Genomic DNA, 24,808 nt, shown 5'->3' with positions numbered 1-24,808 from the left:
ACATGATCACCAAATTCATAAAAAACGAATGCTCTACCAACTAAGACACGACCAGGACAATATTCAACAACTTGCACATTACGTAACAGACAATGAAAGTACAATTCATGAACACTACTGTGGGAATATGAATGCAGTTTGCTCAATGCGACTCTCTGAATTTCATTGATGAAAAACCATCTGACAATCAGTTTACTCAATGCTGCCAAAAAGGAAAAGTTATGCTACGGAGACCTTACTACTCAGATCTGTTTGAGCAGTTAATGAAAGGAATGCAACACGGTAGAAATTTCATGGAAAATATCAGAAGCATCAACAGTTCTCATGCGTCTGCTTCATTCGGTGCCAACATTGCACCACCCCCTGGATTCGGACCGTATTGTTTTTAAATTCACGGCCAGATCTACCACCGCACTGGAACACTTCACCCAGAAATAGGACAACCACCAAAATTTGCACAATTATACATCATTGATACAAATGAGGCTACAGAACAAAGGATGAACCTAAAAGAAAACGAAAAGTGTGATGATGAACCAAATTGCTGTACATTTACAAAAAATAAGCCCATTTGCTGCCTCATATCGCATGCTAAAAGACGTTCAAGCTGAGGAGGAACAGAGGGCTATACAAAATGGTACTGAAATGCCTTCTATTGTCATGGCAATTGAACAACAACGGAAACAGAATCCGACTTTACAACAAACCATCTTTTCAAAGGGATATATTAGTCCATCTTAAGCCAGACCAAAACAACCCTTTGGTTCTTAAGACACAACGAATTAGCATTTTGCACAGCAACCTTGATGCTCTTCTGTATCCGCTATTCTTTCCAAGAGGTGAACAAGGGTGGCATGAAAACCTAAACCAACAAGGAACTTCAAGAAGAATTACACAACTGCAATACTACAGTTTTCGTCTGTCTGTCCGAAATTACTTCAATCCTATTTTAAACGGTGGGAAACTGACACAACAGTACTTAGTTGACGCATATGTTAAAATTGAAGCTAATCGTCTAAATTTCATAAGAATGAACCAAAAACAACTTAAAGTTGAAGACTACTGCGTTCAAGAACATTTGCAAAAACAATCAATTGAAAAGGGAATTCCAATTGGAAAAACAGTAATCCTCCCGTCGTCGTTTGAAGGTAGCCCCCGCAACATGCAACAGCGTTATCAAGATGCAATGGCAATAGTAACAAAGTTTGGAAGACCTGACATTTTTGTGACAATGACCTGTAATCCTAAATGGCAGGAAATTACCGAAAATCTAGAACCCTGGCAAAAAGTTGAACACAGGCCGGACTTCGTCGCACGCGTATTTCGACTGAAACTCATCAGCCTTTTGAAAGACATCAAAAATGGGCTTTTTGGAACAGTTGTAGCAATGGTACGTGTCAGAGTTTCAGAAACGAGGTTCTCCACATGCGCAAACTACATACATATTCTAGAATACTACGCTATATACTACGTGGCCGGCCGCGAACAATCAGCGACAGGGATATGGTGCCCACACTAAATACTGCGTGGCCAGTGTTATATACTGCGTGGGCTGTATGACATACTGCAGGGGCTGTGCTATATACTACATGGGCAGTGTTATATACTACGTGAGGTGTGTGATATACTGCGGGGGCTGTGCTATATACTACATGGGCAGTGTTATATACTTAGTATATATGAGGCATGTAGTATAGAGCAGACAAATAGTACGTGGCCTGTGCTATATACTATGTGGCTGCTATATACATACATACATACATACATACATACATACATACATACATATTCTAGAATACCAGATGCGTTAATACAGGCCACGCACTATATATAACACAGCCCACTTACTATATAACACAGCCCACACAGTATATAGCAGCCATGCAGTATATAACACAGGCCACGCAGTATATAACACAGGGCACATAGTATATAGCACAGCCCACGCAGTATATAACTGCGCCACCCTCTGCCTGAACAGTCAGTGCGGAGAGACGGGACGCTGAGGAGCAGCGACGAGAAGCGAGTATGTGATATTTTGTTTTTATTGCCTCAGCAGCAGCATTACATGTGGCACAATGCTGTATGGAGCGTCTATGGGGCCATAAAGAACTGCATGGAGCATTACATAGGGCATCTATGGGGCCATAACTGCATGGAGCATTATATGGGCCATCTATGGGGCCATAACTGCATGGAGCAATATATGGGGCATTAAATGGGGCATCTATGGGGCCATAAAGAACTGCATGGAGCATTATATGGGGCATCTATGGGGCCATAACTGCATGGAGCATTATATGGGGCATCTATGGGGCCATAAAGAACTGCATGGAGCATTATATGGGGCATCTAAGGGGCCATAACTGCATGGAGCATTATACTATGTGACTGGGCAATATACTACGTGACTGGGCAAAATACTACATGACTGGGCAATATACTACGTGGACATGCATATTCTAGAATACCCGATGCGTTAGAATCGGGCTACCATCTAGTGTTTAATAAAGGTGGATGATGAAGACCAAGTTACTGCTCTACAAATCTGTTCAAGAGAGACATTAGCCCTTTCTGTCCACGAGGTAGATACTGCTCTTGTAGAGCGAGATTTCAAATTCTCAGGAGTGGGGTGTCCACCGAAAAAATGGGCTAGAGAAATTGCCAATCTAACTCATCTAGCAAGGGTCCCTCTAGATGCCGCCTGGCTGATGTTTGGACCCTGAAAAAGAATAAAGAGGTAGTTTTCCGCTACCCAGATGTGTTTTTTAAGTATTGTATTAGACACCTCAGGGCCTCTAGGGAATGAAATCTAGCCTTCTTTCTCATTTCTGGGGTCATTACAAAAAGAAGGTAAAGTAATCTCTTGAGACATAAGAGAGGATGAGTACACTTTAGGGAGAAAGTTGTCATTAGACCGGACCCAGCCTATCAGAGAGAAAATTGGTAAATAGTTGGTTAACTGGTAGAACTTGTAATTCCCCTATCCTTCTAGCTGAGGAGAGGGTCACCAGTAGGATAGTTTTATAGGTCAGAATTTTAGGCTGTGCATCCGCTAAAGGCTCAAATGGGGATCTAGTTAGTGTTAGCTAGTGTCTAAGACTACATTAAGGTCCTATGGTGGAACTCAAGACAGAGCACCTGCCTAGATCTGCCCAATGACAGTATGAACCTCACTAACCATGGGTCGTCAGTAGTGATGAGCGAGTATACTCGTTGCTTGGGTTTTCCCAAGCACGCTCGGGTGGTCTCCGAGTATTTGTAACTGCGTGGAGATTTAGTTTTCGTTGCCTCAGCTACATGATTTACAGCTGAGACCGCTTGATTATATGTGGGGATTCCCTAGCAACCAGGCAATCCCCACATGTACTCTGGCTGGCTAGCTGCCGTAAATCACGCAGCTGCGTCAACAAAAAATAAATCTTCATGCAGTTACAAATACTCGGAGACCACCCGAGCATGCTCGGGAAAACCTGAGCAACGTGTACACGCTCTCATCACTAGTGGTCAGCGATTTTTTGATCTAATAGAACGCCCAAAGCCGATATCAGTACCTTAAAGGACAGACCTAGCTCCAGTCCTTTCTGTAAGAAATAATATTAAAAGATCTTAGCCTATGGTACTAGGTTACTCACAAAGGGATTTATCTGAGAAAAATTAAACAAACATAAAAACTTGTAGACCCCTAAATCATAGTTGTTACCTTCTTTCTACACCCCATAAGGGTAGAAACTAGATTTTTGGGAAACGCCATTGACTCTAGAAGCTGTTGCTCAAACGCTATGCCATCAGATAGAAATTCCTTACCCCCGGGAAAACCACTGGACCATGGGACAGGAGGTCTGGAATTTCCTGGAGAATCCATGGATAGCGTTACGATCGGAGTCAATGGGAGTAGAAATGAATATGTTCGGAACCGATTATCAAGCATAAATTCGGCACGAATAGGGTAGCAAAATGGCACAAATATCTTAAATTCATATTCAACGACTGGATCCGAACAGATTTCACTCAACTCTACCCATGAGCCCCTCACTACCATTAGTGTGAACCATGTTCTTTTGGGCCAAACGGTTGCTATCAGGACCACCTTGACTTGGTCCGACTGAATCTTCCTTAGAACTTAGAACGGAAAGGGAGATGGAAAGGCATATGCTAATTCCAGAGACCATTCATGGAGCAAAACATTTATCCCATAGGGGGACTCCCTCGGATCTAAGGAAAACAATTTTTGGCACCTTCCTGTTAATCTTGGATGCAAATGTCTGAGGTATAACCATCTTCTGAAATATTGACGAGTTCAATGACCATTCATCCTGACAGCTGATGACGGCTTAGATAGTTTGCTTTGATATTGTTTTTTTTTTTTCCTTTTTTTTCTTTCAGATAATCTGCTGAGGGAGACAGGAGATTCTCTTCTGCCACCATCATGAGTTTTCATGTTTCTGCAATCAGCGACCTGGACCTTCTGCCCCCTTGCTCGTTTATATAAAACACTGCTGTCTTATTGTCTGAAAGAATCTTTACGTTTTGTTTTTGTTTTTTTAGACCAGGTCATGCTTCTATTACAGCCAACCTGACTGCTGTCAGTTCCTTCAGATTTGAGGAGACGTGTCAAAGCAAGTGACCAATGCCCCTGAAAAGCTGTTTTCCACAAGTGCCCCCCAACCGAAGGGACTTGCATCCATGATAACAGACGGATTTAAAATCTCTCAGGGAACTCTCCAACAGATTCTCTCGTCAGAGCCACCAAACTAGGGACTCCTGAGTTGTGTTTGATAGCAGTATTCTCCTGTCTAGGTGTCTCATGCATCTATTTTCTGCCTCTCGAACCTCCCACTGGAGCGTTCTGAAATGTGCTCGTGCCCATGCAATTGCTGGAATGCACTTTGACAGGGACCCTAGGATAGACCTGATTCTCGTCAGCGAAACTATTGGATTGCTGATCAGACTGGAAGCCATCACTGTTATCTTGTCCATTTTCTTCTTTGGGGATTCTGCTAGATTCATGCTAGCAGAGGTCTTTTCTCCCAAACACTTGTCTCTGCTCAGGAATCACTTAATTTCCTTGCATTCAACAGCCATTCCAGGGAAGTTAGGATGCGGATCACGTGATTTACCACCTGACTGCAGTTTAATCTGGTTTTCTCCACTATCAGGAAGTTGTTTAAATATGACAATGAACAATAAGTCTTGCTTTCAGATATGGGACTGTAGCATCCTCTTCCTTTTTCTGGCTCCAGAACTTGAGTAAATACCCCCTTCTGTACTAAGTACAGGACTTCCTGCTCTAAGGCCTGTTCTGCTTTTGAGGACTGGATTATTGTAACCAAGAATCTTTCTGGCGGGTGGGCACTGAATTCTATCTTTACACCCCGCTCTATGGCATCTGATATCCCTGGTATCCCCAGGGACTGTAGGGCTCCCTTGAAGGACAAGAAACCACTGAAGCAGGAAGAGAGGCTCCGTCTTTTAAATCTGTAGGTTTCCTGTCTTTGGGGGGGCAGATCCACTCATGTGGTGCTGTTGTGTAAATGGGAAAATGTTGATCAACACTGGGGTAGGGACAGAGCCTTGTGGTACCCCACTTGAAACACTCCTCCAATTGGATGTGCAACCATTTATTACCACTGTTTGAGTTCACTCACTGAGCCAGTTACAGTTAGGTCCATATATATTTGGACAGAGACAACAAAACAATTCAGATGCAGTTGAAGTTCAGACTTTCAGCTTTCATTTAAGGGTATCCACATTAAAATTGGATGAAGGGTTTATGAGTTTCAGCTCCTTAACATGTGCCACCCCGTTTTTAAAAGGGACCAAAAGTAATTGGACAGATTCAATAATTTTAAATAAAATGTTCATTTTTAGTACTTGGTTGAAAACCCTTTGTTGGCAATGACTACCTGAAGTCTTGAACTCATGGACATCACCAGACGCTGTGCTTCCTCCGTTTTGATGCTCTGCCAGGCCTTCACTGCGGTGGTTTTCAGTTGCTGTTTGTGGGCCTTTCTGTCTGAAGTTTAGTCTTTAACAAGTGAAATGCATGCTCAATTGGGTTGAGATCAGGTGACTGACTTGGCCATTCAAGAATATTCCACATCTTTGCTTTAATAAACTCCTGGGTTGCTTTGGCTTTATGTTTTAGGTCATTGTCCATCTGTAGTATGAAAAGACGACCAATCAGTTTTGCTGCATTTGGCTGGATCTGAGCACACAATATGTCTCTGAATACCTGAGAATTAATTCGGCTGCTTCTGTCCTGTGTCACATCATCAATAAACACTAGTGACCCAGTGCCACTGGCAGCCATGCATGCCCAAGCCATCACACTGCCTCCGCCGTGTTTTACAGATGATGTGGTATGCTTTGGATCATGAGCTGCACCACGCCTTCGCCATACTTTTCTCTTTCCATCATTCTCGTAGAGGTTGCTAAAAAAAAATCTAAAAAAAGCCAGCACAGTTCTGGAAGAACATTCTTTGGACAGATGAAACCAAGATCAAAGTCCAGTCTAGCCTTTTTATTTTTGATGCTTATGAGTGGCTTGCACCGTGCAGTGAACCCTCTGTATTTACTTTCATGCAGTCTTCTCTTTATGGTAGATTTGGATATTGATGCGCCGACCTCCTGGAGAGTGTTGTTCACTTGGTTGGCTGTTGTGAAGGGGTTTCTCTTCACCATGGAGATTATTCTGCGATCATCCACCACTGTTTTCCGTGGGCACCCAGGTCTTTTTGCATTGATGAGTTCACCGCTGCTTTCTTTCTTTCTCAGGATGTACCAAAGTGTAGATTTTGCCACTCCTAATATTGTAGCAATTTCTTGGATGGGTTTTTTCTGTTTTCGCAGCTTAAGGATGGCTTGTTTCACCTGCATGGAGAGCTCCTTTGACCGCATTTTTACTTCACAGCAAAACCTTCCAAATGCAAGCACCACACCTCAAATCAACTCTAGGCCTTTTATCTTTTGTATTGTTGTCCAAGTACTGGTGACCATAAAAATGCTCACAGCCATGAATGGCCACAAGGAAATCTGTTCAGACAGAAAGTTGCCCACATGGAAAAAGTAACAGGTATCACACCTCTCCCCCCGTAATATGTTATATCTAGTGATGAGCGAGTGTACTTGTTGCTCGGGTTTTCCCGAGCACGCTCGGGTGACCTCAGAGTATTTGTTAGTGTTAGGAGATTTAGTTTTCATTGCGGCAGCTGAATAATTTACAGCTACTAGCCAGGTTGAGTACATGTGGGGTTTGCCTGGTTGCTAGGGAATCCCCACATGTAATCAAGCAGGCTAGTAGCTGTAAATCATTCAGCTTCCGTGAAGAAAACTAAATCTCCGAGCAGTCAAATACTCGGCGGTCACCCAAGCGTGCTCGGGAAAACCCGAGCAATGAGTACACTTGCTCATCACTAGTTATATCGCACCAGAGCCTGTGTGAAGTATGATCCCAGATCTAGCTGTAACAGCCTTTGCCAAATTTTCCATATGGGAATAGAACCTTAGTCCTATTTAACTATTTTAAAGGGAACCTGTCACCCCGTTTTTTCCGTATGAGATAAAAATACTGTTAAATAGGGCCTGAGCTGTGCATTACAATAGTGTATTTTGTGGACCCCGATTCCCCACCTATGCTGCCGAAATACGTTACCAAAGTAGACGTTTTCGCCTGTCAATCAGGCTGGTCTGGTCAGATGGGCGTGGTGTCTTCCCCAGATCTTGCTTATTTTTCCGTTGGTGGCGTAGTGGTTTGCGCATGCCCAAGTCCAGAATCCACTGCACAGGGGAGGGAATAGAGCGCGATCTGCGCTATTCCCCTGGTGATCGGTGGGGGCGGCCATCTTCCTGTGGCCGCGCGTGCGCAGATGGAGCGCTCTGCTGCCCGGGGCTTCAGGAAAATGGCCGCGGGATGCCGCGCGTGCGCAGATGGAGATCGCGGCGGCCATTTTCCTGAAGCAGAGTCATGTACATAAAACCATGTGTTCAGACCACAATGCCCAAGTCAACCGTGGTTCTCCTTACACAAGTGAAGTGTCTCAGGCAAAAGTGAGGCCATTCTGGTCAGAAATTCTGGACAACCCCTTTACGGGATTACATGTTCATGTAAGATAGTTTCCCTTTGTATGATCAGTACTTTACACAATTTTGACACATACCAAGGCACCATGCTGCCAGTCAAAATCATTTTTTTAGCAATCCTATTACAAAATACTGTAAAGACTACACCATTGTTTAGCTTTTGTGCTTTTACATCATCTTTGGGGCCAATACATTTATTTATAGGGCTTCAATAACTACAGGAACAACCCTGTTACAAAATAAAAACACACAACTCAAAAATACTTGAGACACTTTGCATGCCTTGCGTATATGGGCAGGAACAAGTCTCATTCAGCGTACACAATAGATTATACAAGAGGTTACATTTCCGGTGCGTGTAGCGCCCATTGCTATAGATAAAAAAAACAAACTTGCAATAAACATGTTATCAAATCTGAAGAAAAAAAAAAAAAGAAACTGGCAAAATATTTTATTAACGTTTTATCTGAAAAACTATAAGTTATTTACAATTAACAATAAATATAACACTATTAACAAAACCACAAATGACATCCTAAAATATTTTCTAACAGCGTGGTTTCAATATAACAGAGTACCGGATTATTCCTTTACATCAGAGCAAGAAATTTCCACTACCTGTGGTGACAAGAAAAGAGGGAAATATTTCAAGAAAATATAAAAATGGGTGAAATATTTTTACATTTTAGCTCCTTGGTTCTGCCCAATCTTCGAAAAATATTTATAATTGCAGTAAAAAGAAAAATGACCTAGTCGTACGATAAAGTGGGACCATCACGCTTTACACTGGAATGAACACCAGAAATATAATGCAAATATGGAAACTATCCCATTTTACCATCTTTAGTCCAGATTATGCCAACTTGGCAATAAATGAAATAGGCTGACGCTTTAATTTTGGACAAAACAAAAACATTCACAGACGTAAAAATGCCTAAATAAATGGAAACTAACCATTTAGTGAAAAACCTGTTTATGAATGGAAAGTCATTAAAGAGAATAATTCTAGAGCATCTATTCTTAAAACATTAAGGGGCGCTGCTCTTATATTATACCTCCTGGAAATGTGTACCAGACTATGGAGGGACAAAATCTATTGACAAGGGGGAATGTTAACCGTCAGTTGTCAATTCATGTATTTCCAGGAAGAATAACGGAGCGAATGTTTAAGAAAAAAATGCTTCAAATACAAGTATTACCTAAAACAGATGTAAGGAGAGACAAAATGTCTCCACATATTAAATGTTTAAAACAGAAAAATAAAGGGAAAAAAAACCAAAAACACCCTAACCAAGATCATCAGCGCTATCGGCACTCCTTGACTGAAACATTCCGTTTTCATGGCTCATACGCGGCACAATGGTATACTGGCAGCTATTAATATATAGGCACTTAACATTCTGCATTTGCAAGACTAATGTTTTCTGCATTCCAGTTCCTTCCACTTAAGCTAAACAGAAATAATGAAAGACAATTACAGAAGAAGCGAACTAAACACCGCACAACACATCAGTATAACTAACAATGCATCCCTGTGTATGCAACTTTTTCACAAAAAAGAAAATGGCTCAGCTGCTAACATTTCAGTGCAATCTGTACAGTGCAAAACTAACAGCACACAATGTGTCATATGGATGACAGACAAAATCTGGGTCTAAAATATGAAACAATGTATAAAGTGATTTTTTATTTTACTAATTGATAATGGTCACACAAGTGGTAGAAGCGCCCAGTAAGCAAATACCACTAGAATAAACTTTAGCTTCCTTCATGCCGTGTGGTTTATGGCCACATGGTAAACTGTAAAACGCTACTACTGTTCTCAAGGCACGTAGATGGTAACATACGACGGCCTGCTATGTACAGTGACGTGACCAGCCAGCACCCATGTAATACAGATATTTTCAATACTCTACAATACAGGAAAATCTGCAATACGACAAAAAAAGAAAAGTTATTTATAAAGAGCCCACTATATACAAACTAATGTTATTGAAAATGGTTTGTCGGTATAGGAAATTTGTGCTCTGCAGTCCACCCGTCTGGGAGGTTAGCATTGAAATGAACGACTTCATTGAAATAAACAACAGTTCTCAGGGCTTACAGCAACAAAATCCTCCATATTCCATTGGAAAAACAAAAATACCTCCTCGGCAATATGACAACTTGACAAACTGTTTGAAGAAACTGAATGGAAAGGACGGAGTTCACAGGAGAGTATCCGATTCGGCATTGCCACTACATGAGGGAACAGCTGGGATCCACTGGCTGGTGGGGCTGAAAAGCAAAAGATGAAAGAAGTCAAGTCTAAAATGTGCTTTTATAACATAGGTGTGGGTCAGAGGCACTCCTGGAAGCTAAATCCCCCATACACATTAGATAAAACTCTGGGGAGAATAGGGAGACCTCCATATCTGTTTAACAGACAGATGGCAGCGGAAAAGAGGGATCTTGACATTGGAATTTCAACAACCGATAATTTTGTCCTCTGGAAGATAAGCCTTTGGCCTTAGGAGTCTTAAGGTGGCTTTCTCAGAAAGCTCAGGCGCTAAACCAAGCCGATTGTTTAGCCCACCTCCTCCATACACATGAACAACCTAATGTTTATGGTGGCCTCTACTTAACAGTAGGCAGCTTAACATCAACGGGTAGAATGCAACTCACTGGTTTTAGAGACAGATCAGAGCTAAGCCAGCGTCATTGCTGACAGATGAAGGATGTAGAACGCTGCCGCGTCTGCACTAAAGATGCAGATCCGACATATTATGCCTTATTTTGGGAAGGGGTTAAAAAGGAAACTGACCAGCATCTTTTTACATATGGAAGTAGTGGTAAGTCTGTATAGGCACTTGTACCCCAATATAAAGGAAACTTTTAATGTAAGTTCTCAACTTGCCAGCTAAGAGAAATCTAGTGCAGAAGCCACATGCTTGGCTGCTGCTTCCAAGTACAAATGACACTCCCAGTGCACGTCCAGCCTGAATCACTTAATCACAGATTGAACGCTGCTGACTGGCATCAATTGGATATAATTGACTTGGATATCTTTTTGTATCCCTTTCCTGTTTTATACAGTTCAACTACCTTTTCCCATTGACCCGTTGACAATTCTTTTGCTTTCACCATGAGTCACAATCTGGAAACGTCAGTGGCTGGATGAAAGATGCAAGTCTCTCTGGATCCCAGAAACTCACTCAGCTTTTATGCACACACTGATTACAAGCAAACAGGTCACAGGTGAGGATGTTACTTTAGTAGCCATTCAAACCCATTTGTGTCAACTTCTGTGCATGTTTTGATCAGGGTCATTTGGATGATTTGGGTTGTCATTATGATTTAAAAAGAGAAAACACGGTAGTTTGACAATAAATGGCTTCACCCAACCACTAACCATGAGTGGAGAAAAAGTTTTGGTGTTATCATTCATATTCTTTGAAAAAAGGCCAAGAAAGCAAAACTTCTGCCAGGGTATGTAAACTTTTGAGCACAACTGTAATATACACTGCTCAAAAAAATAAAGGGAACACTAAAATCCCACATCCTAGATATCACTGAATGAAATATTCCAGTTGTAAATCTTTATTCATTACATAGCGGAATGCGTTAACAATAAAACCTAAAAATTATCAAAGTAAATCACAACTAATATCCCACGGAAGTCTGGAGTTGGAATGATGCTAAAAATCAAAATGGAAAATGAAGTTACAGGCTGATCCAACTTCAGTGGAAATGCCTCAAGACAAAAATGATGCTCAGTAGTGTGTGTGTGGCCTCCACGTGCCTGTATAACCTCCCTACAACTCCTGGGCATGCTCCTGATGAGGCGGCAGATGGTCTCCTGAGGGATCTCCTCCCAGACCTGGACTAAAGCATCCTCCAACTCCTGGACAGTCTGTGGTGCAACGTGACGTTGGTGGATGGTGCGAGACATGATGTCCCAGATGTGTTCAATCTGATTCAGGCCTGGGGAACGGGCGGGCCAGTCCATAGCTTCAATGCCTTCATCTTGCAGGAACTGCTGACACTCCAGCCACATGAGGTCTGGCATTGTCATGCATTAGGAGGAACCCAGGGCCAACCGCACCAGCATATGGTCTCACAAGGGGTCTGAGGATCTCATCTCGGTATCTAATGGCAGTCAAGCTACCTCTGGCGAGCACATGGAGGGTTGTGCGGCCCTCCAAAGAAATGCCACCCCACACCATTACTGACCCACTGCCAAACCGGTCATGCTGAAGGATGTTGAAGGCAGCGGAACGCTCTCCACAGCTCACATTGATGCGCCATCCTGGATGAGCTGCACTACCTAAGCCACTTGTGTGGGTTGTAGAGTCCGTCTCATGCTACCACGAGTGTGAAAGCACAACCAACATTCAAAAGTGACAAAAACATCAGCCAGAAAGCATTGGTACTGAGATGTGGTCCGTGGTCCCCACCTGCAGAACCACTCCTTTATTGACTGTGTCTTGATAATTGCCAATAATTTCTATCTGTTGTCTATTCCATTTACACAACAGCAGGTGAAATTGATTGTCAGTGTTTCCTAATTGGACAGTTTGATTTCACAGAAGCTTGATTTACTTGGAGTTATATTCTGTTTAAGTGTTCCCTTTTTTATTTCCTTTTTTTATTTTGAGCAGTATATATACATACACATACATACATACACACACGGAGCATGTCGGAAAGGGGTTAAAGCAAGAATTCTAGAGCACATTTTCTTAGAACTCTGCTCTCAGACTGTGTAGAGACATCCCCCACTCAATTTATTCATACATTTCTAGCAGGAATAACAAAGGAACTGTACAAGGCAGTGCTACAAGAAAAGATAATCCAGTATTATTTAATCAGGAGTACAAAAAAACTCTTGGAAATCAATGAAGATCAAAAGACATGCAGTGATTAAAATATTAATGTATTGCCATGCAATGCTTAAAGAGGACCTATTACCGAATTTTTCACGTTGACGTACAATTTTTCGTCCTTTATGATGCTGACAAATCATATGCAAGCACACAGCAAAAAAACAAAAAACAAAAAAACAAAACAACACAAAACCTGCTCTAAGCTGTGGTGTTCCTTCTCCAGTGTGCTGCTGTCAGCTTAGTATTGGTCAGTATCATGCAGGGGAAAAGTACAAGACCCAAGTGAAAACTGTTAACACCCACTTGGGCTTAAAAGTTAACTCATTAGGTGCCAAATAACTATGATTACTAATATTTTTTGTAACAGAGGGGGCAAAGTAAAATGAATATTATGTATGGTTTTATGTTGCCACTATTACATCGTGTGGCTAGTTCAACAAGAAAAATTTGATAAAAGGTCCTCTTTAATTAAACCTTCTTGCACATGAATATACAATCTATAATCGTGCAATAAGTTCACATTAGGCTATAAATTGCATATTGAAGGCATGATGGCTACTCGCACTAGGGGGGCAGCATGCACATGCTGATCCACACCAGTGGCCTCACCTGCCTGCTGCATCATGACACTAAGCAGCATTTCTTTTTCTTTCTTTTGGGCTGGATCAGAGTTCATGTGCAAAACACGAAGGGAAAAAACACATGATTTAATTTTTTTTTTTTTAATCTCATAAAGGTCTTGGATTTTCACAATCAATGTATTTTAGTACCTTAGGATGAAATTCAGGCAATTCCTCATCAAGAAATTCCTCGTCAGTTTCCCCTTCCTCTCTCCTTACTCTGAAGAGCGTGCGTTCAGCACATTCCTAATAACAAGTATCAGATAAAGGACATGTGAGAAATTACACCGTAGAATTCCATTATTAGCTTTCCAACGTTATTGTTGCAGAGCAGATGGAGAGGGTTTCAGTAGGGTTTAAGTTTGTGCACAATACATTGTCAGATTACGGGGCACTGTTATATACGGTTACAGATTCATATCATGCAAATTGGCTACAGGGCATCTCAAAAACAACTAGCAGGAAGCACACGACAAATACAACCCCTGGCAAAAATTATGGAATCACTGGCCTTGGAGGATGTTCATTCAGTTGTTTAATTTTGTAGAAAAAAAGCAGATCACAGACATGGCACAAAACTAAAGTCATTACAAATGGCAACTTTCAGGCTTTAAGAAACATTGCATTGGGCAAGGTGATGATGCTGGAACTTTTGTTTGGTGCCGTTCCAATGAGATTTATAAAGATGACTCCCTGAAGAGAACATGCAAATTTCCACAGTCATTGATGATATGGGGCTGCATGTCAGGTAAAGGCACTGGGGAGATGGCGGTCATTACATCTTCAACAAATGCACAAGTTTATGTTGATATTTTGAACACTTTTCTTATCCCATCAATTGAAAGGATGTTTGGGGATTATGAAATGATTTTTCAAGATAATAATGTATCCTGACAGAGCAAAAACTGAAAACATTCCTTGAAAATAAGACACGATGTCAATGTCATGGCCTGCAAATAGTCCGGATCTCAATCCAATTGAAAATCTTTGGTGGAAGTTGAAGGAAATAGTTTATGACAAGGCTCCAACCTGCAAAGCTGATCTGGCAACAGCAGTCAGAGAAAGCTGGAGCCAGATAGACGAAGAGTACTGTTAGACACTCATTAAGTCCATGCCTCAGAGACTGCAAGCTGTAATAAAAGCCAGAGGTGGTGCACCAAAATACTAGTGATGTGTTGGAGTGTTTTGTTGTTTGTCTGTTTTTCATGATTCCATAATTTTTTCCTCAGAATTGAGTGATTCCATAATTTTTCCCCTATGCTTGGTTAAAAAAAAGTAACCATTACTGACTACCACATTTTTTGTTCTTGATTTCTTTTAGTGTTTCTTAAAGCCAGAAATTTGCCATTTTAAATTACTTTAGTTTTGTGCCATGTCAGTGATCTGCTTTTAAGATTATTATTTTTTCCTACAAAATTAAACAACTGAATGAACATCCTCCAAGGCCAGTGATTCTATAATTTTTGCCAGAGGTTGTATAAGGCCAGAGTCCAAATATAACATTGCAGTGTAACGTCAGCACTGCAGAGCATCTGGCAATTCAAAGTTGTGTTTTAGCCCATTAGTGACAGAGCCAATTTATAGAATTCTGACCACTGTCACTTTATGATGTTATAGCTCTTCAACAGATCCCACTGATTCGGAGACTGGTTTTTCATGACATATTGTACTTCATGCTAGTGGTAAAATTTCTTCGATATGACTTGCATTTATTTATTTATTTATTTATTTATTTAAATAAAAAGGAAAATTTGAAATAAATGTAGAAAATTTTGCAATTTTCAAACTTTTAATTTTTATGCTCTTAAATCAGAGTCATCTCGCACAAAATAGTTACTAAATAACATTTCCCTCATGTCTACTTTACATCAGCACAATTTTGGAAACAATTTTTTTTTCTTAGGAAGTTATAAGGGTTAAAAGTTGACCAGCGATTTCTCATTTTTCCAACAAAATTTACGTGAGTTTGGGGGTCACTGTAACAGAAAATACCCAAAAAGTGACACCATTTAAAAACTGCACCCCTCAAGGTGCTCAAAACCACATTCAAGAAGTTTATTAACCCTTCAGTTACTTCACAAAAACTAAAGCAATGTGGAACGTTTCACAAAAAATTTACTTTGGAACTTTTTTATTTTCATAAGGGTATCAGGAGAAAATGGACCACAAAAAATTGTTGTGCAATTTCTCCGGAGTATGCCGATAGACCGAATGTGGGCGACAGTCACTGTTTGGGTGCATGGCAGGGCTCAGAAGGGACGGAGCACCGTTTGACTTTTTGAACGCAAAATTGGCAGGGATCAATGGCGGGCGCCATGTCACGTTTGGAGACCCCCCTCTGTACCTAAACAGTGGAAACCTCACAATTCTAACCCCAGCCCTCGCGCGCCCCAGCCTAAAAAAGAAAATAAATACATTTTTATTTTATTAGTTTTACTTAACTAGGGGGTGATAAAAAGGGGTTTGATTTACATTTTTTATTTTTTTTTTTGATCACAGTGATCAAAGTGAACCAATAGGAAAAATTTCCCATTGTTGCCGGGTGCCGACCGGCAGATCTCGGCAGGCACACTGCGCAGAGGAAGAAGATGTTGAGAGCCGGGGGACATCGAGGGTACTGGGGGATGGCTCTGGGGACCCCATTTCTCTCTCTGATGTGCTAGATCTTATCACAGGAGAAAGAATTAAATGGGAAATCGGACCTTTTTTTGCAGTCGCTGTTATTCCGTGAATAACGATGATTGCAACACTGGGAACGATAAAAAACGACCTGAATCAAGTTCTCTGGGGTCTCAGCTACCCCCGGTAGCAGAGACCCCAGAGATTTTCCGATTCTGGGGGGTGCTATACCCTTATTTCTCAGCCCCGTTAAAGTTGCGCTGAGGAATAAGTACACTTAAATGCTGCCGTTAAAAGGTGCATCAGCGGTCATTAAGGGGTTAAACGTCATTCTGAAAGCACTCCGGTGGGCACATTGGCTGGCACGAACATTGCATTAATTATACAGACATTCACAAACGCTTTGCCAAGGACAGACTCTTGGTTGTGTAAGAGCCACAGTGGCCGCATGAAAGAGTAGGCAAATATGACAAAAGATGGCTCTGACTGGCAACTGTGGACCTACTGTAGACCAGGGATTTAATGATTGTGGCCGCAGATGGTGTAACTGGGCCCATGGAGTCAGGAGACCCGCTGACACCATAGACGTTTTCAGCTGAATTAATCCACAGATGCACATTTCAGCAGAAATGTATTGCGATGCAGAAAACCACCAGCTCGCTGCACTGCAATTACTATACAGGCTGCCTGCTAATCAGAGGCTGGTATGTTACTATGTACCGGCTATGGAGCAGAAAAAGGTCACTGCACCATGTGAAAGTGAGAGAGATAATTTATATTTTGTTTTTAACCCCTTAGCAACTGCCGATACACATTAAAACGGACGGCGGTCGCTAAGGGGCCTCATTGCCGTTTTAAAATGGCGATTGGGAATAAGGCTGTAGCGTGTCCCCCCCCCCCACCTCCAGATTTGGAGAATCTCCAGGGCCTCGGCTGCCGGAGGTAGCGGAGATCCTGGGGAACATGATCAGGGCCAGATTTTCCAGTTCCCAATCACGTTATCGCCGTTAAATGAACAGATGCGATTAAAAAAAATAAATAAATAGAATTAGACTTACCGGTAATTCGGTTTCTAGGAACCTTCCACGACGGCATACGGAGGTTGCCTCTTTGCCCTGATGGGGAACAGGAAATATGGAAGGGTTAAAAGGCCCTCCCACTTGCCAGTGACTTATAACTGAAAACCATAGCACCAGTTTACCTTTGAATCCTAGATTTTAATCCAGGAAGATAGGGAGGGAATTAGCGCCGTCGTGGAAGGTTCCTAGAAACCGAATTACTGGTAAGTCTAATTCTATTTTCTCTAGTCACCTTCCATGACGGCATACGGAGGAATACCAACTACAGTAATTTGGAGCTAGGGTAGGACAACGGCCTGGAGAACTTTTCGGCCAAAGATTAAATCTTTATTGGGCAATATGTCCAATCTATAATGCTTGGAGAAAGTATGTAGTGAAGACCATGTTGCTGCCCTGCAGATCTGGTCTGCGGATGTGCCTGCTCTTTCTGCCCAGGAGACTGAAGTGGATCTGGTTGAGTGGGCCTTGATCCCTACTGGGGGTGATTTATCTTGAGCAAGATATGTTTCTGCTATAGCTCTTTTTATCCTGTTAGATATAGTGCTTTTTGCCACTTTTTTCCCTTTATTTTGTCCAGAGAGATGGACAAAGATTTTGATCGATTCTGCAAGAGCTGGTTTGCTCTAAGTAATATAGTACAATACGTCTGACATCGAGAGTATGGAATTTTTTTTCTTTTGAATTTGCTGGATTTGGGCAAAAGGAAGGTAGGACGATTTCCTGGGAACGGTGGAATTCAGAGACTACCTTTGGAAGAAAGGAAGGGTCAAGACAAAGTACTATGGCGTCGTCTCTGATCGACAAACAGGGTTCCCTTATTGATAGGGCATGTAGCTCTCCTACTCTTCTTGCCGTGGTTATAGCCACCAAAAAGATTGTTTTGCAAATAAAATTTTGAGGAGAACAAGAGGATAAAGGCTCAAATGGTGGACCTGTGAGCCCCTGTAGTACTAGGTTAAGGTTTCATAAGGGAACCATCAACTGTGTTCTAGGGTTCATTCTGAGGGCTGATGTCATAAACCTCTTAATCCAGCGATGACTTGCCAGATCCCGGTCAAAAATAGAACTGAGGGTGGAGACCTGGACTTTTAAAAGGTGCTAGGCCTGAGGCCTATCTCTAAGCCCTTCTTTAGAAAATCTAGGATTTGTGACACATTTGGGCTAAGGGGATCTTGTAGATTAAGGAGGCAGAAAGATGAAAACTTCTTCCGGACCTTATTGTAGATCGCATTGATTACTGGTTTTCTGGATCTTTGAAGCGTAGAAACTACTGGGTCCGATAGCCCTTTGGCCCTCAGTACCTGGGCTTCATTCAGTAACCATGCCGCTAGATTCCACTTCTGAGGATTCAAGTGAAGAATGGGTCCTTGTAAGAGGAGGTCGTTTTCTACTGGCAACTGGACCAGGCAGTCTACCTACAGATCGATAATCTGTTTGAGCCAACTTCTTTTTGGCCACAAAGGGGCTACTAACATAGTTAGGGTTCGCTCTTCTCGGATCTTCCGTGAAACCTTTGCCAAAATCGGAATTGGCGGGAATGCATAGGCCAGGTGAAAAACCACACTTCTGGGCTAGAGCATCTACTCCCCTGGAATTGTCCCTGGGGTTTAGGGAGAAGGCGGCTTTGACCTGCATGTTTTGGCGAGATGCAAAAAGATCGATTTCTGGTAGACCCCACCTGTCTACTGTATCTTGAAGCTCTGACTGTTCAGGCTCCATTCCCCCGGATGCATATCTTGGCGACTCAGTCTTCCTGGGTGTTGGAAGAGCCTTTCAAATGGACTGCTATCAGTGACAGTAGCATATTCGGGTGGAGATGCTCTTTAAGTTGTTGAACCTTGTACTGCCTTGATGCTCGATATGAGCAACTGCAGTCATGTTGTCCGAATATATTCGGATATGTTGTCCCGTGATAAGATGACTTGCTGCTAGAAGGGCTTCCTCTACAGCTTTTAATTCTCTGAAGTTGGATGACTTCCTGCTCGTTGCCTGGTCCCAGAGTCCTTGGAACGGGATGATGTTTATCATGGCTCCGCAGCCCCTCTTGCTGGCATCTGATGTGATTGTAGTTAGTGGGACTTGAGTCCAGCTGACACCTTAGTGAAGATTTTTTAAGTTTATCCACCAGGCCAGGGAGGCTCTGACTCGACCAGGCGCGTGTAGCCTTCTGTTTAAAGTGCTGGGATGGCCGTTCCAGTTCCTTAAAATATGAGCTTGAAGGACTCTGGAGTGGGCTTGAGCCAAGGGTACTGATTGGATGCATGCTGTCATGCAACCCAAAAGCGACATGCCTTCCTTAAGCGTAGGAGATCTCATGTCTCTGAATATCTTGACCTTTGTTATTAAGGTTAGACAGTGGTCCTCTGGAAGAAAAGACATTGGTTTCGCAGAGTCCAGGAGTACCCCCAAGAATTTCCTGGATTTGGAGGGCCATAGCTGGGATTTTTTCAGATTCGGGACCCACCCTAGGGATGTTAGAATATCGAGAGTCTTTGATACGCGAGATTCTAGGATCATCTTGGTGGAGGCCACTATCAGCAAGTCGTCCAGGTAAGGCACTATACAGATGCCTTGGTTCCGGAGAAAGGACACTACTTCCGCCATTATCTTGGAGAAGACTCTTGGTGCGGAGGAGATTCCAAACGGAAGGACGTTGAACTGATAGTGTTCTATCTGTTGATCTCCCTGCACCGCAAACCTGAGATATTTTCTGTGTCTCGGGTGAATTGGAATATGGAAGTATGCATCCTTTAAGTCGATGGTTGACATGAAGGAATGAGGGCCTATCAAAGGAATGGCTGATCTTACCGATTCCATCTTGAATCTGCGGTATCTTACATGTTGGTTGAGTCCCTTCAAATTTATAATGATACGAGCCTTGCCTGAAGGTTTGTGTACCAAAAATAGTCAGGAGTAATGTCCCAGACCCCTTTCCAATTCGGGAACTTGAGAGATCACCTTTGATCTTGTCAGGTCTCAGACCTACTAGCAACGCTGTTTGGTCTCTTGGGGAGGGAAGGGAGGTGATCTTCAGAGGGGAGCAAATGAACTATTAGCAGGCCCTCTCTGATGACATTGAGGACCCAGTGGCAATTGGTGATATTTTGCCACTGAAGTACGAATTTTGAGAGTCTCCCCCCCACTGGGTCGAAGTCACCGCTTCTCCTGTTGGGACTGCTGTTGTTGGGGGAGAAGAATATTCTTTCCTCCACCTTTTGCATAGCTCCACCTCCCGTTCTTGCCTTTTCCCCTCAGAGGTTTGAGGCTGTGAGGGACGAAAAAAACCTTTTCTTATGGGGGTTTTTGTTCTGGGAGAGCTTTTTTCTTGTCTGTGGCCTTTTCTAAGATCTCGTCTAGAGAGTGCCCAAACACAGTCTCCTTTAAAGGGTATGGCATATAATTTGGCTTTGGAGGTGATGTCACCAGACCACATCTTGAGCCAGCGGGCTCTCCTAGCCGAGTTAGTTTGTACAAGAGACCTAGCGGCAACTCTAAGGCCGGCCTCACACTGGGCGTAAGACAATACGCCACGTATTATACGTCCGTACTACGGCCGTAATACGGAGAAATGTTCCCAAAATATTGATCCGTAGTCAGGGTGTGTCAGCGTATTTTGCGCATGGCATCCTCCGTATGTAATCCGTATGGCATCCGTACTGCGAGATTTTCGCGCAGGCTTGCAAAACCGACATCTAATGGATTTATGTGCTCAAATGTTCGGGAAAACATATATACAGTATATATGTGTCATTGAGACACATATATATATATTCTGTATTTAGATTTCATTCAGCGCGATATGTGTTAAAAGCCGGTAATTCAATTGCCGGCTTCTCATTTCTCCTGCACAAACCCGACAGGATATGAGACATGGTTTACATACAGTAAACCATCTCATATCTCCTTTTTTTTTTGCATATTCCACACTACTAATGTTAGTAGTGTGTATGTGCAAAATTTCAGCGCTGTAGCTGCTGAAATAAAGGGTTAAATGGCGGAAAAAATTGGCGTGGGCTCCCGCGCAATTTTCTCCGCCAGAATGGTAAAGCCAGTGACCGAGGGCAGATATTAATAGCCAGGAGAGGGTCCATGGTTATTGGCCCCCCCCGTGGCTAAAAACATCTGCCCCCAGCCACCCCAGAAAAGGCACATCTGGAAGATGCGCCTATTCTGGCACTTGGCCACTCTCTTCCCACTCCCTGTAGCGGTGGGATATGGGGTAATGAAGGGTTAATGCCACCTTGCTATTGTAAGGTGACATTAAGCCAGATTAATAATGGAGAGGCGTCAATTATGTCACCTATCCATTATTAATCCAATAGTAGGAAAGGGTTAAAAAACACACACACACGATTTAAAAGTATTTTAATGAAATAAACACAGCGGTTGTTGTAATAATTTATTGTTCTCTCAATCCATCAGGAACACCCTCGCTTGGAAAAATAATAAACGCACAAGATACATACCTTCTGGTGAACCGTCTCGTCCCACGAAGTAATCCATCTGAAGGGGTTAACTAATATTACAGGCAGGAGCCCTGCTAAATGCAGCTGTGCTCCGTGCTTGTAATTCCCCAGCGAATGAATGAAATGTAGGTCATTGACCTACATTTCCTTCAGTCGCGGTGATGCGCCCCCTGGTGGATGTCCTCATATGACCTGGAGCGTGGGAAAAAGTTCCCAGGCTGCAGTTCATGAGAACATCCACCAGAGGGCGCCTCACCGCGACTGAAGGAAATGTAGGTCAATGACCTACATTTCATTCATTCGCTGGGGAATTACAAGCACGGAGCACAGCTGCATTTAGCAGGGCTCCTGCCTGTAATATTAGTTAACCCCTTCAGATGGATTACTTCGTGGGACGAGACGGTTCACCAGAAGGTATGTATCTTGTGCGTTTATTATTTTTCCAACCGAGGGTGTTCCTGATGATTGAGAGAACAATAAATTATTACAACAACCGCTGTGTTTATTTCATTAAAATACTTTTAAATCATGTGTGTGTGTGTTTTTTAACCCTTTCGTACTATTGGATTAATAATGGATAGGTGACATAATTGACGCCTCTCCATTATTAATCTGGCTTAATGTCACCTTCCAATAGCAAGGTGGCATTAACCCTTCATTACCCCATATTCCACCACTACAGGGAGTGGGAAGAGAGTGGCCAAGTGCCAGAATAGGCGCATCTTCCAGATGTGCCTTTTCTGGGGTGGCTGGGGGCAGATGTTTTTAGCCACGGGGGGGCCAATAACCATGGACCCTCTCCTGGCTATTAATATCTGCCCTCGGTCACTGGCTTTACCATTCTGGCTGAGAAAATTGCGCGGGAGCCCACGCCAATTTTTTCCGCCATTTAACCCTTTATTTCAGCAGCTACAGCGCTGAAATTTTGCACATACACACTACTAACATTAGTAGTGTGGAATATGCAAAAAAAAAAAAGGGATATGAGATGGTTTACTGTATGTAAACCATGTCTCATATCCTGTCGGGTTTGGGAAGGAGAAATGAAAAGCCGGCAATTGAATTACCGACTTTTCACTAACACCGCTGCGTATTTCTCGCAAGTCACACTGCTGGTCAGTGTGGAATCCGTATTTTTCTCGCCCCCATAGACTTTCATTGGCGATTTTTTTGCGCAATACGGTGACAAACGCAGCATGCTGCGATTTTGTACGGCCGTAGTAAGCCGTATAATACTGAACCGTAATATACGGCTAATAGGAGCAGCCCCATTGAGAATAATTGTGCCGTTTATTTTGCGAGTTTTACGGACGTAGTTTATGCGCTCATACGTCCGTAAAACTCGCTAGTGTGAGGCCGGCCTAAGGGTATGTTTCCACGTTCAGGAAATGCTGCGTGTTTGACGCTGCATAGAGCCGCAGTGTCAAACACACAGCGTCCAGATGTTACAGCATAGTGGAGGGGATTTCATGAAATCCCATCTCCACTATGCATTAAAAGACGCATGCGGCAGACCCGCGGAAACGGACATGCGGCGTGTCTTTTAAGAACGCAGCATGTCCTTACAATGCAGAAACAACGCAAGGACAGCGCAGGTGACCTGCCAGTGACCTCAGGTGCAGATTTGGTCAGGATTTTACCTGCATAACATCCTGACCAAATCCTGATGCAATCCTGAACGTGGACACATACCATAATGGTTTCCATGGAAGCATCTGCCAAAAACCCAGTAGCCCTAAGAAGGCTAGGTAGTGACTCCAGCAGTTCACCTCTGGAGGTACCCTGGGATATATGGGACTCTAGCTCCTCTAACCAGCGAGAGAGGGCTCTAGCTACATGGGTTGAAGCAATATTTGCCTTTAAGGCCACCGTAGATGTCTCCCAGGATTTTTTCAAGAGACTTTCTATTTTTCTGTCCATTGGATCTTTCAGTTGTGAAGAATCTTCAAATGGGAGCACGGTTCTTTTTGCAACTCTTGCCACCTGTGTATGGACTTTGGGAATGTCCCATATGACAGAATCACCTTCTATGGGGAATCTGTGTTCCATCTCAGAGGAAATGCTGAGGTGTTTTTCCGGCAGTTCCCACTCTTGAGAAATCATGTCGAGTATATTAGAATGTACTGGGAATCCTACACGTTTTCCCTTGTTTATCCCACCCAAACATCTGGTCCTGAATGGACTGAGGTTCTGACTCTTCCTCCAGCCCCATAGTGCTGCGTACCGCAGATACCAGATCCTCAATCCAATCCGAGGAAAAGAGATATTTCCTGGTTTCAGAGGCCTTGGGTGATATGGGTTCTTCCAGTCTACCAAAGGACGAAGCATAAGAGAGGTCTGATTCAGAGTCCTCAACCTGTATTTTCCTTTTTTCCCCTGAAGAAGGTGGTGGAGGGGTAAAAGCCGCCAGGGAAGACTGCACCTCTTCCTTGACTAGCGAGCGGATCTCTTCCAAGAGGGAGTGTTGCTCTGCTCTGACAAATACATTTTGAACATTAATTTTCATAAAACTGCAGTAAGGAAAAATTACCTGCAGGTGGCACCACACTACCCAAAGCACAATACCACAAAGCTGAAAGAAATCCTAACATTTGCCTTGGGGGCTTTCCAGCTTGCCGAACTACTTGTGCAGCTGATTTCAGGCAGGTACATATAAAATATTTGCTACATATGTGGAAGTAGAATAAAAGTAAAACTTTACCTGTTTAAGACTTCAGCTTTAAAACTGAAGATATAAATGAATGCAGCCTAAAAGGGACCAGAAAGGTTCTGAACCATCAGATTTTCCATATTATTGGAGAGTCATTGAAAAGTCTATCTACCTTCTAAGGTTGCAACTTATTGGTGACCCGGAGTCACCTCTGGTTCAAAGTAAAGAACTGCAGCTTTGACATAACTCAGATTGTACATTGTTTCCAGAATTGAAGAAAAAAAGATAAAAATCCAATCCGTGGGTGGGGGAGGAAGTGTACAAGAATCTGCAGATATTTTTTTTTTCTGAAGGGATATTCCCAATTATTATACAATGGTGTAGTTACGCTCAGTTATGGGGTCAATTCTCCATCATTTTACCTTCA

General features: G+C 42.7%; 1 protein-coding gene across 4 annotated transcripts in view; it reads right to left on the bottom strand.

The window, feature by feature from the left end:
• Window positions 1-8,518: 8,518 nt before the first annotated feature.
• The window catches only part of LOC143775467 (lamin-B3-like), an 84,407-nt gene continuing 68,117 nt past the window's right edge, over window positions 8,519-24,808 (bottom strand). For 2 of the 4 annotated variants that reach the window (XM_077263631.1, XM_077263629.1), the window contains 3 exons: window positions 13,718-13,813; window positions 13,557-13,607; window positions 8,519-10,359 (listed from right to left, as the gene is read on the bottom strand). In XM_077263631.1, the coding sequence (XP_077119746.1) occupies window positions 13,569-13,607; window positions 13,718-13,813 (135 nt within the window). In that variant the 3' untranslated portion in view covers window positions 8,519-10,359; window positions 13,557-13,568. The remainder of the gene's footprint in view (window positions 10,360-13,556; window positions 13,608-13,717; window positions 13,814-24,808) is intronic. The other 2 variants (XM_077263630.1, XM_077263628.1) reach the window with 1 other exon arrangement.

Source organism: Ranitomeya variabilis, chromosome 5 (genome assembly GCF_051348905.1).
Source record: "Ranitomeya variabilis isolate aRanVar5 chromosome 5, aRanVar5.hap1, whole genome shotgun sequence".
In the NCBI taxonomy this organism is placed as follows: Eukaryota; Metazoa; Chordata; class Amphibia; order Anura; family Dendrobatidae; genus Ranitomeya; species Ranitomeya variabilis.
This window is presented reverse-complemented; position numbering and strand designations above follow the sequence as displayed.